At 35.4% G+C, this 13,560-nt stretch overlaps 1 protein-coding gene across 1 annotated transcript in view; it reads right to left on the reverse strand.

Moving 5' to 3' along the window:
* LOC150075776 (NEDD8-conjugating enzyme UBE2F-like) overlaps positions 1 to 13,560 on the reverse strand; it is an 84,432-nt gene that overhangs the window by 33,485 nt on the left and 37,387 nt on the right. The window contains exon 4 of the mRNA XM_090387945.1: positions 8,828 to 8,930. Within this exon, the coding sequence (XP_090244071.1) occupies positions 8,828 to 8,930 (103 nt within the window). The remainder of the gene's footprint in view (positions 1 to 8,827; positions 8,931 to 13,560) is intronic.

A 13,560-nucleotide genomic window follows, 5' to 3' on the forward strand; every position in this document is an offset into this window, starting at 1 on the left:
CCCATTCAGAGATGACACCTTTGGAGGTATTGAGTGTAGCATGTGGTGACACCGTGACTGGAATTCCACCAAATGTGGATATTTTCAGAAGGGACTCAGAGTGTTTGGAGCTTGTAGTCTCAACCAGTAGGTCGCCAGATTTAAGACGTCTCACCATTTTCGGGGAACCAGCTACACTTTCCAGACATTTCTGTATGAGAAATGGAGATAGATTGCCTATGGCCTGATTTGTTAAAGAATGCAAGATAAGAAACGTTGGATGTTCTATTCTGCAAGCATCCATCTTCAGTCTCTTTCTGGTGTTTGTGTCATCATCGGGATGGTGTAAATCCATTGAATTAGGATTTGCTGTCTGGATCGGGGGAAAGTTGTCGAAATCCATGTTTTGCTCCTTTTGGCCCCGGGGGTTTGCTTTACTACCCAGGTTTCCGGCCCCGCCACGGGGAGGCAGGAGCAGTGCCACGAGGTGACCAAGCGGCTGAGTTAGTACTAATAGAAAAGGAAACAGAAAGGTGGTTTTTCTTTCTGGGCTGCTGCCTACTTCTTGTAGTGCGAGAGAGCTACTCTAATATATAAATTAAGAAAACTGTGTTTGAAACTAAAAATATAAACTGATTGCTCAAATTCTCTTTTTAGAAAACGCTTTCAGAGAAGCACTATAATCGCTTGGCCACGGAACACTTGGCACCCGGGGCCCAGCAGTGAGGAAGATGGATCACAAATTAGCAACACATACAACATACCCAATATCCTTCCTGATGGATAGAACATGCATTGAAGAAAATGAAGTTACTGTAGAGTTGTTAAAATTGGAAGAGACACGACACAGAAACTGGAAAGACTCTTCACAAAATACATTAGAAAAGGCATGATGCATAAGGAGTGGAATAACGCAATCGTAATTTTTTATATTTTTTCATATCTTTGCTGCATAAGAAGGGAGATAAATCAGAAATTGGAAATTATAGACCAATTAGCTTGTATCCCACATCTACAAGCTGTTCACAAGGGTCATTACTAACAGATTAGAAAGATTACTTGATGAGAATCAAAAAGAGCAAGCTGGATTTAGGACAAGATTCTCAACTTTGGATCAGCTTCATGTAATATTGCGGCTAATGGAGAAAGCAAATGAATATAAAATACCATTATGTCTGGCATTTGACTCCATACAGCATAAGGCAATGCTTCGGGCACTGGAAAGACAAGGCATAGATGCACCATACATTATGATATTGAAGAAAATATATGAGAATGCTACCTCCTTTATTAGACTAGACAAAGACAGTAGCAAATTTAAAATTGAGAAAGGAGTTCGTGATTGTGATCATAATCCCAAAGAATTAGAGGAAAATCTTAATCAGTTGTGCAGAGTTAGTAAAGATTTCGGACTAAAGATGAATATGGGTAAAACAAAAGTAATGATGAACAAGTATGCCACAGAAAGGGATATAATTATTGAAGGAGCAGTAATTGAAAAGGTGGATTCATATACTTATCTAAAGAATGGAAGAGAAGCTGAAACTACACAGCAAAGAATGGAACATATTATGTTAGGAATCAGACCGTTAGATAAGAAGAGAAACACAGGGATTAGGCAACAAACATAAATAAAGGACATTCTTATCAAAACTAAAAAACTGAAATGGACTTGGGCAGGACACATAGCTCGAAGACATGACAGATGGACTAAGAAAATAACAGAATGGTACCCAACAGGAATTAAATAAAACCCGGAAGACAATAACAGAGATGGACAGATGAAATTCACAAGTTTGTGGGTAGTAAATGGATGGCCATTGCACAAAACAGAAGAAACTGGAAGGTTGTTGGAGAGACCTTCATCCTGTAGTGGACTGAAAACAGCTGATGTATACATTTTATGATTCGCCACTTTAACTGATTTTTTTAAATTAACTGACTAACTACCAGTTCCAATCATGTCGAATAAGAGGGCTTTTACTGTATTAGGGTGATTTTAAGACATATCACCTTAAGAAACAATATAAAAACCTATGGAACCCGTGAAAGACTCAACATTGAATTCTTCACAAAATTTTTATTTAAGATCAACTCACTGCCTTTTCTTTAATTTCATACACACAGGAATTCCACAATGTGTATTAACCATAGAATGGATAAAGTGTATTCTGACAATGTATTTCATCCATAGAAGACAAAAAAAATTTTAATATCTCACCATCTAGGACAGGGGCTGACAAATGGTCAGTCTGACTGACTGAACAATTGCCACAGAATATAACATTTTGAGAAATAACACTCAAACTGCATTCTGTTTTATAATCTATACTGTCCCTCCTGTGACAGACAACAGTGCCCTTTAGTTTTTAACGAATAAAAGATTCATTTACTGAGTGCTGTTTTGTTTATCACTGTTATTAAAAATGATATTACTTATTTTAAGCCAACTGATGGATAACATAGTTGTTTCTAAAGAGCCTAAGCTCAATCCGTCACAGGAGGAGTAACATGCCTCCACCGCAGTATAGAGAGAGAGAGAGAGAGAGAGAGAGAGAGAGAGAGAGAGAGAGAAAAAAAAAAAAAAAAAATTAGAATGCAGCATGAGCGTTATTTCTCAGACTATTTTAATACCTGTATTTAAATAATACCCCATATCTTCTAGAGGACATCACTGCCAGAAATCTCATTAATCACTTGCCTGAGTTAGTTTTTTAAATTTTATTTAAAATCTTTATCTACCCACCTAAGGCATTTTTTATAATAAAAAGAATTAGAATAATTTTATAACCAGCATATTTTATTTAAGAAAGATAGAGATACACTTGTAAAAAAGTTGATCTTGAGACCTTGTAAATTTGTTATTATTATTATTTTTTTTATGAAACCCCCAAACACGAAAGGTATCAAAACTTATAGTAGTTAGTACTGTGCATGGGTTGAAGGATATAGGGAGGGGATGTCGGAAACTTTGCTCTGGTGACTAAACATGTGGTGGTATTGCACTGGTTGATTTAGATCACATGATGAAAAATTCCTGACAAAGGTCACAACTGAAGGTCTAAATCAATTTAATTTACTAGCATATAAAGGATTTATTACTTTATCATATCCTTAATTTTTCTTTGTTCTTGATTATTGTTCCAACAGTACTGCTAAATCAAATGTTTTGCCCAGATTAACTAGATACTATTTCAAATCCAAATGTTTTTAGAATATCCAATTTCATTTCTAATGCCAAATTATCTTGAGAGCTTTCACTTCCTTTGAGCCACTAACACTTAGCTTTTTTTTATTGCTATATTGCAATGTTCTGTTTTAATTTGAGGTAATTAAGTTTAAAAGCATTCAAAAAGATATTTTTAGTTAAAATTATCACAACAAAGAATACATATGAACAATATGTATTCTTTGTTGTGATGACATAAGCCATAAAACTAAACAAAAACAGCATGGCCATGCAGTGTCAAAACACGGATTGAAAGCAACTCACTTGATATAACAGCTTCCAAAGTGCTTGGAATAGCAGCAGTTCTAAAAATGATATTTCAATACTTCACTACTGTTTTTTATTTGCCATACATTTTATTTGTATAACCACAAATCAGTTATTTCCAGTGGGCATACAGGTAACTATGACAGTACAAGTAAGTGTTACAGGAATAACACCCACTTAGCAAGCCTATTCCTGTTTGTCAATTGATCATGACATGTCCATGAAGTTTTCCCATCAACACACAAAACAGCACATGCAAGCTGATATATAAAATATATTTATATAATTAAATAAAATCATTAATATTAAAATATCATATCCATAATGATAATAATTATTAAAAAAGTCATTGTAACCTACCTGGCTGATGTCATTCTCTAAGTTTTTTTTTTTTTTTTTTTTGGGGGGGGGGAATGGTAGGTTCTTGGCACTGACCAGTTTGATCAATGTACATACCAGTTCATGCTGGTACTAGATATGAAACCAAACTCTCTTCATCGAGACTGGCTAACTATAGTCCCAGTTAGAGAGGCATTTAAAAACTCCTCAGTCTCCAATGAGATTTAAACCAGTCCTGTCCAAACGTGGTAAACCTATTATACTGTCACAAAGGACTACAATCAATGGAATAAATTCCACACCCCAACAATAGGTATTTATAGCATATCTTAAAAAAAGTTTAAAAAAAAAATGGTAGCCACCCATTAGCCACTTATTCATTAGCAATGGTAACTTTCTAACATAACTATCATGTAGAATGCTAAAATCAGAAACTTATATGGCATGAGGACATTTGTGAATAGAGATACGCAACTGAAATTTTTTGACGTGAATAACGTCTATGCTGGGGGTACCCTACGGCACTCAGGCTGTCACAAAAAGTGAAACGTCTAACTGTTGCTATATCTCCGAAACTAACAGACAATAGAAACAATTCAAACTTATTTTGTCAGATATATAATACTGTTGACGAATAAGCAAGAAAAAATTTGAAATTTTGATATTTTTTTCGAAAAAACTAAAAAGTTCACATTTTGGTCATTTGTCATTGCACCTTGGTTACTTTCACTCTCAGTAACTTCTAAACTATGATAGATAGACATAAACAGTAAGCAACAAAATTGTTTTGTAGGAAACATAATTTTTACATCTATAAATAGTTGTGATGTAGCTCTTATGGTTCCCGTGTAATAGTGATGCAAAGTTGAGAGAGAGTTGAAAAATTCGAGCATTTAAGTTTGTTTTCGCAATATCTTGAAAACTATAAATGTTAGACAAAAACAGTAAGCGACAAAATTCTTGCCCTTTGAGAGCTCTACAAGGATATATAAATAGATTTCAAATTGAGTTTTTAGTTTTCCAGAGTTGAACAACTCGTTAAAGTAGCTACTTCGTTCAGTTACTTCGCATTTGTCAAGCAGTGCTGTTGTGTTTCATTTAGATAAGTTGTGACGATGTCGAAAGTTACATCAACTAAACGTGTTCAAAGATTGAACACGTTTAGTTGTTCTGTTTTTGCACGAGCTTTTTTTTACATGAAGTTGATTTAACACTAATTCAAAATAAATATTTCATTCTCTTTTTACGCGAGTCATTTTGATTTAACATGATTTCTATGAATTTTTTTTTTGCCTAAATTCTAAGAAATTTTTTTTTAATTTGTGGCATATTAGTATCATTTCTATATTACACGCACCAATAGATTGGATAACAGCTAGTGGGTGCGTTTTGAAACGCATGCTTTTGTTTACCAATGTGTATGTCTAGGTATCTATGAATCATCAACGTTTTTATTGAATTTGGTGCACATCTACGGTATTCGTGCATTGTATCTTCGGAAGACATTTAGTAGTAAGCTCTATTTCAAAGTGAAAGAATCTTTAGTGAAATTTGTGCACATATAAATTTATTAATTTTGCCGATAGTCAATAAATTGTAAGTTTACAAATTTTTCATACTTTTTTTTATATTAATTATAACTGAGATATTTTTTGGTAGCCCTTATATAATGTCGAATAATTCGCCTATTACCAAAATAAAAAGGAAAGCAATTTCTTTGGAACTTAAAATTCAAATTTTAGATCGATTTGCAACTGGACAACGGGCTATGTCCGTAGGAAAGCATTTTGGTGTACATGAAGCTACCGTAAGAACTATTAAGAAAAATGAAGCTGCAATTAGGAAGTCAGTATGTTTTGAAACAAAAGTGTTAATTCATCATCATATACAAGAGATATTGTCAAGGAAAAAATGGAAAAGGCTCTGGTAATATGGATAGAAGATCAGTCACAAAAAAGAGTACCAGTAGATGGAAATGCCATCAAGCAAACAGCACTAAGAATTTACACACAGATTAAAGAAAAGGAGCCAAGCACTTCATCTCAGTTAAACAGAAAGTATGAATTTTCTGTGAGTACAGGTTGGATGATAGGGTTTCTTAAAAGGAATGCTCTTCATAATATAAAAATTAAAGGTGAAACTGCATCTGCAGATGAATCGGCTGCTAAAGTATTTCCGCAGGAACTTGCAAAAATTATTGAAGATGGAGGATACACTCCAGACCAAGTGTGGAATGCAGATGAAACTGGTTTCTTCTGGAAACAAATGCCAAACAGAACGTATGTAGCCAAATCGCAGAAAACTGCTGGTGGTTTTAAGGTAGCTAAGGATCGTGTGACCTTATTATTTTCCTCCAACGCTTCAGGAGATCGTGTGTTGAAACCACTGCTGGTAAATCGAGCCCTAAACCCATGTTCAATGAAAGGTGTAGATATCAATAAACTGCCTGTTCATTGGATGGCAAACAAGAAGGCCTGGGTGACCACTGCTATCTTTACAGAATGGTTCAACAAATGTTTCGTCCCAGAAGTCAGACGTTATATGAATTTGAAAGGTCTCGAATTTAAAGTTCTTTTGATTCTTGACAATGCACCACCCGGCCATCCTGTCTTGGAACACCCAAATGTACAAATTTTATTTCTGCCACCTAATACTACATCTTTGATACAACCGCTAGACCAAGGTATAATTGCGACAATTAAAACATCCTACGTAAAACGAACATTCCAACACGTTTTGGACAAACTGAATGATGAAACACTAACAGTCATTGATGTGTGGAAGAAATTCTCAATCATGGATTGTATCAATCAAGTTGGATTAGCGTTAACTGAATTAAAACCAGCAACTTTAAATGCGTGTTGGAAAGCGGTTTGGCCACAATGTATAAAAAGCAAAGATCCCATCATCCCTAATATGACCGAATTCCCCAACATCATTACAATGGCACACAAAATTGGTGGAGAAGGATTCGATGATCTATCGTTTGAAGATATTGATGAATTGTTAACCGACAAAGCCCTAAGCGAAGATGTAATATTATAGGTTGTCCTTGGGACTCCTTATCCCACAGAACATAGTGATAATGAAGAAAATGATCCTGTTCTAAATGCAGTTTTAATAAAAGAAGGTCTGGAACTGACCAGAAAATTAGGTAATAATTTTGTCAAACATGACCCTAATGAGGAACGTGCTGGGAAGTTTCAACGTGAACTGAAGTTGTTGACAGCCTCTTACAGAGAATTATATAACGGCCTAACCAAATTCACGAACACAACGATTAATAACTGAATTCGTTCATAAAACCGATGAAACATCAGCACCAGAGAAGACTCGTGCTGATTTTGCTCAAGAGATCACAGAAAGAATTTCATTAATAGAGGAAGAAGACAATGTCCACAACACTTCTAGTGATAGCAGTGATATTCCAGTCGTATGCAAACGTATGCGCCGTTTATTATCAGAAAGTGAAAATGAATAAAATAAAATCTTATGTGTAAAACAGATTTTTTGTTCATGAAGAATTTTTTTCATTTCATATGCATAAAAATTTGCTTTAATACATTTTCACTACATATTATTACATGTGTATTTTGTTGAAATAAAATAATAAGCTTAAAACGAATATTTTTATGTGTTTTTTAAAAATTATTTTTACTGATTTTTTAGATCTGGAACCAATCTTTTCTTCCATAAATATGTCTTTTTTTTTACACGAATTTTTTTTACACGTATTTTTCGGGAACGTATCTATCGTGTAAAAATAGAATTAGGTGTACCAAATAAAATAAAACTGATTTTATTAAGCTTAAATTGCATTTTTTCATTTCATGACGTTATTCACGGATCCACCTTCGGCTCCATGGAGCCAAAGTTGATTTTTTAACTTGTCACATGCACATTGCAGAGAGATGTTATAATAACCTAGTGTTCAAAAACTTAGGTAAAAATAAAGGGCTATCAAATGTAAACTTTTATGCTTTATTTTATGTATGATGCAAGTAATTTCATAAATAACCTTTAGCTGTAACAGCAGGTAACAGAATCAGCTGGAAGAATTTTCAAACAAAAGCAAAAAAACCCCAATAATCTAATTTGCCTTTCTGAAACCAAAAGTGACTCCAGGAACAATAACAGACAATTTTTCATGCTATGCATTACATTCATGTACCTTTTGACGAAAGCAGTAATGGCAGTAAAGCTCAAAAATGTCAATACATTAGGTTGGGAGACTCTGCACAAGAACTTAAAGCTGGTTTCACAAAAATACTAGTAAATGAAAATGAAACAAAATTCTTAGCAGTCAGTCATTTCTTTTGTGTATGGTGATTAAGGGGTATTCTTTTACCAGAACAATTTAGTTCCTGACCTTTCTGCGATAATGGTGCCTTCTCCCTCTCTCTTTTGTGGTGATAAGAACTTTTCCCATTTTAATGACTACTGGTTTGTTGCTGGATTATGAAGTGGTTAAGATTTACTCAACAGATGAATAAAAATTTTTCTGGGACTCGTTAAATTCCATCATCAGTTCACAGTGAATGAAAGCGAATTGGAGGCTACGGAATCTAAACTGTTTGTTATCAAAATATTACCAAAGACCAACGAAACATACATTAAATATTTGGTTTTGAGTTGACTTTTCCTTCTTGAGTAATGTCTGAACATCCAAAACATTTTTATTTTTTTTTTTTTATATAAATATGAATTATCCAACTTAAAATATTTATCTACATGTTTTAAAAGGACGGAAAAAGGAAGAGAAATCACCAAAGTTTCATGAGTAAATAGCAAGATATGGAAATTTGGGTGGGAGAATAAATAAAAATTGCTTGTTATGAAAGTCAGAATATTAAGGCTCAATTATCAATAATATATATTCACATATAACAAGAAAACATTTTAAAACAGTAATTATGTAAGCAAAAGAAAAAGCTAGTTTATAATTTTAACCATGTGTTTGCTTACTTATATACAGTAGATATGAAGAAGTATGTGGGCCATGTCTTCACTTACCCATGCCATCTATGGAATTTTGTCGTAATAAACTTAAGCATATATCACCATCTTCGCTAATGTTTGGATGCCAAAGTCTTGTTAGGCACTTTACCTTTGGAGGCTGACAAAAAAAAAAAATAAAAAAATAAGGACTCAATAGCATCTTAAATTTAATTTTACTTTAAATAATAAACTTTTTTTTTTTTTTTTTTTTTAGCAAGCTGGATATGAGACAAATAAGTTAGCAATTAAACATCAAATTTTTCTACAAAATCCTCTGGAAATCTTGCAACTGATCAACTTTCATGTACCTCCTAAGCCAATGACATCAACAGACTTTCCATATCCAATGGTGATATTATGAAGTATATTAACTATGAAGAGGCTGTCCTCAATTGCAAATAATCTCAGTTGAGATTTTTTTGACAATTAACAGAATATCCTTAATACTACTGATGTCCTTGTATATTCACTTGATACAATAAGTGATAGTCTAATTAGACTTACTTTTTTTTTGTTATCCTAATCTCTTTCTAATTTGTTACTATTACTTTCATTTCTGCTTTTGTTGCTGTTACAGTTACTCTCTTTTCGTTTACATGTGTACTGCATAGTCTGTATTAATAAAAAAAAAGGAGACAATTCTCAAGAGTAGGCTTTCTGAGTTGCAACGATTAAACATTGGTCCTTGAATAAAAGCAAATGCTACTGGATTGTCCACCTGTTTATCATTAATTCATTTTAATTTATGATTTGAAATTAAATCATATAATTAAACAATTTTTATAGTTTAATCATATGATTAAATTATAAAATACTTTAATTATGATTTAATTTCAAATCATAAATTAAGATCTGAAGAATGTTTAACATTTCAGATACAAACGTAATAAATATTTTGTCTGAATCTGTGATAACTTGCATTACAAATGTAACGTGATTTGAAAAAATGACAAAGACCAATATATGACAAGACAGATACCTTAAGTAAGATTTGATTGCTATAGAAGTGAACCTGTTTATGTAGCAGCTTAGTTTGCACAATACATTGCTGTTTGCCACTTGCTCAAAAAGTTCTCAGACTGACTCCTGTCTGTGACAGGATCTAACTCTTTCCACCTAGGATGAGCCCAGGTGGAGAGAGATACCCCCAGGAATTATTCTAGGTTTTATTATTAGCAGCATATGTTGCAAGAAAGCAAGCTTATAAAACATCAGCAAAAAAAACAAAACACCACTCACAAACATGCAAATTAGCTTGTGAACACACATTCAGTCAAAAGACACATGGCCTGTATTAAGATTACTTAACCAATATGGGATGGAGTGAAGTAGGAGAGAACTACAAATACAAAAGGAAGCAAAACCATTCCTTTACACATAGCTGCAATTGTATGATATCAAGTGAGTACAGTTACATTTGGTCTCACGCTCTCTCTCTTCCCCCCAACCCCATTGCTTCCCACGCATTATTATGCAACCTGATCTATTTTGGACTTTTAGATATTTTGCATATGTTGAAAAGAGACTCTCTTCAGTAGCTGTTTAATTTTTTTTTTTTTTTTTTTCTGGAGATGATAGTATTTTCTTAATTTTAACTTGAAAAAATGGAACAGTCAAGTAACACGAGTCTCTGGATCCATCGTCATAGTGCCCACTATCCAGGCAGATGGTGGTGGCTTAATATGGGCATGTTTCGCAGGTGAGGTCTATCAGCAAACTCTTAGGAGACCATGTGTACACTGCCACATTGTATTTTTTTTCCTGACAGCATTTGCCGTCAATGATGATCAGTGGTGAGGAGAAGGTGTCTCTGGGGAACACTATATGGCTGAGTGTGAAGTGCATCATCATTTGGGATTTGTTCTTACATTTTCCATATTGCATTGCAATATCAACTACTATTCAATGCATTTCGCTCTATGTGCACCACAAACATTCAACTTGTGTAATTCTTTACAGTTCTCTTGGTGGGAGGTGATATGACACTGTTCTCTGTACACCTTAACCACAGTAGGCTGTGAGCAACCGACAAGATGTGCCATTTCCAATATGAAAGAACCCAATGCACGAGCTCCCACAATCATGCTTTTTGAAACTCCGTAATATCTTTGCTACGTCCCATAAACGCTACTTTATCACGTTGACTTGCATGATCAGATGCAAATTACTACTGCTCTAGCAGAGGAGGCTGTTTGACTTTTTATACTGCAAGCTATGCAGCATAGTCCATTACACAAAACGTGGTCATAATTCAGTGATCACTGAATTATTACCCCTCAACGCCACTTGGTAATCAACATTATACACTATGTCCTTAATTGCCACTGAATGTACATCAAAATCCCAGGTGAGTGGGCCATCTTGTTTGCTATTGATACTGGCTCCAAAACAGACTGCAGAAGCAATTTATAGCTTCTATAGCATTTCAGCTATTGTGGTGCACATTTTAAACAATACAACCAAAAATAAATTTCTGAAGAGAAAGAAATTAACATTGACAAATGTAAAGTACTACATATGGGTAGCAGTAACCCCAGAGTAACATACCAACTGGGTGGCACTACACTCAGGGTAGTGGAGAATGAAAAGGACCTGGGGGTAATTGTGCAGTCAGATATGAAGTTTTCTGAGCAGTACAGACAGGCTGCAAGAGTAGCTCATGGTGTCTTGTCAATGATATACAAGAATTTGATGGCAGGGATAAGGAGGTGATTATCCCCTTGTATAAGGTGATGGTCAGGCCACACCTTGAGTACTGCATACAGGTCTGGAAGCCTCATTTTAGGAAGGATGTAGAGCTCCTGGAGTACAGAGAAGGGCAATGAGGTTGGTGAGTGGAACAAAGGGTTGCTGTTACCAAGAAAGGCTTAAGTTAGGCTATGCTATTAGTTAAGAAACACATAAAAACCAAGGAAGTGAAGCCAGTCGACATCGCTGGACAGTGCAGTGTTGAGTCAGTTTGCTGTGACATAAGCATTGGGAGATCAAAATTGAGAGTAGGAGTGTGCTATAGGCCTAATGACTCTGATGAGTATAATAAGGAACTGTACAGGGAAATAGAGTGGGCCAGTAAATCAGAGAGTCTTATAATGGGAGATTTTAATTTCCCAGATATTCACTGGAATTTGGGGGCTGGTTACTCACACACTAGCAGGGCTTTTGTGGATTTATTGGATGATTGTTTTCTACATCAGCATGTTCGGGAGGCAACTAGAGGGAGTAATACTCTTGATTTGATTATCAGTAGTGATTCTTCATGCATTAAGAATCTGCAGATAAATGAACCACTAGGTGGCAGTGATCACAGTGTGCTGAAGTGGGATTTACTCAAAGAGGTAACTACCATTAGGGGTAAAGGGAAGGGTTATTGCTTCCGTAAAGGCGACTACGATGGACTGAGACAGTATTTAAATTCTATACAGTGGGACCAACTGATGATGTTACCAACAGCAAATTCAAAATGGGAAGCATTCAAAGAACTTATCTTGGAAGCTACTAGGCTTTACATACCAACTAAGAAATATTGTTCAAGGTTTAGGCCAAAATGGATGTCAGATGAACTAATGCGGCATATGGCAGAGAAGAAAAATGCATGGGATACTTACAAATTAACACATGACACAGAAGCCTATGATAGATACAAGTTGATATGCAACCAAGTTACAAAGGAGGTTAGGCAGGCGAAGGCAGATTACGAGAAATCCTTGCCAAGGGGGATGCAAAGAAAAACAGAAAAGAGTTCTTTACTTATGTAAACTCTAGAAGGAAGGGGATGAATCAGATTGGTCCACTTGATATTGATGGGTCAACTGTTGATGATCCTGCTCAGGTAGCTAACAAACTAAATGAATATTTTGCATCGACATTCACACATGAGGAGTTATTCAGCAAGGGGAATGCCAGAGGTGTATTCAACTCTAGCAGTAAGCTACAAAATCTTGAAATAACTGGGAGTAAAGTGGAGGAGAAACTGTTGAAGATAAACACAAGAAAGGCACCCGGGGTGGATGGGATCTATCCAGTTATATTAAAGGAGGCAGCAAAGGAAGTAAGCAAACCCTTAGCCATAATTATGAGAGCTTCCTTGGACTCAGGGGAGGTACCCATAGACTGGAAATGTGCAAATGTGACCCCAATTCACAAAGGAGGATCAAAGGCTGACACAAGTAATTATAGACCTGTGAGCTTAACTTCTGTTCCAGGAAAATTAATGGAGGCACTGGTTAAAGAAGCACTGCAGGATCATTTAGACAAGACTTCAGTTATAGCTCAGACACAGCATGGTTTTGTTAATGGGAAGTCTTGCCTGACCAACTTGATTGGATACTATGATGCAGTCACAAAAGAACTGGATGCAGGGAATAACTTTGATATTATATACTTGGATCTTAGAAAGGCTTTTGATACTGTTGCACATGGAAGACTGCTACACAAATTGGAGCAGTGTGACATTGGAGGCAAATTGCTGCTATGGATAAAGGGGTGGTTGAGGGGGAGAAGACAGAGAGTGGTAATCAATGGACACTGCTCATCGTGGACTAATGTTATTAGTGGTGTCCCTCAGGGCTCAGTGTTGGGTCCATTATTGTTTTCTGTATTTATAAATGATATTGATGATGGTATATCAAGCTTAATGTCCAAGTTTGCAGACGATACAAAGGTTGGCAGGGTTGTCAAGGACACTACTGACACTATGCTGCTGCAACAGGATCTGGAAAGGTTCAGCAGATGGGCTGAGAGGTGGCAAA

The sequence above is a fragment of the Mastigoproctus giganteus genome, chromosome 13 (assembly GCF_048544385.1).
Source record: "Mastigoproctus giganteus isolate SK-2022 chromosome 13, ASM4854438v1, whole genome shotgun sequence".
In the NCBI taxonomy this organism is placed as follows: domain Eukaryota; kingdom Metazoa; phylum Arthropoda; class Arachnida; order Uropygi; family Thelyphonidae; genus Mastigoproctus; species Mastigoproctus giganteus.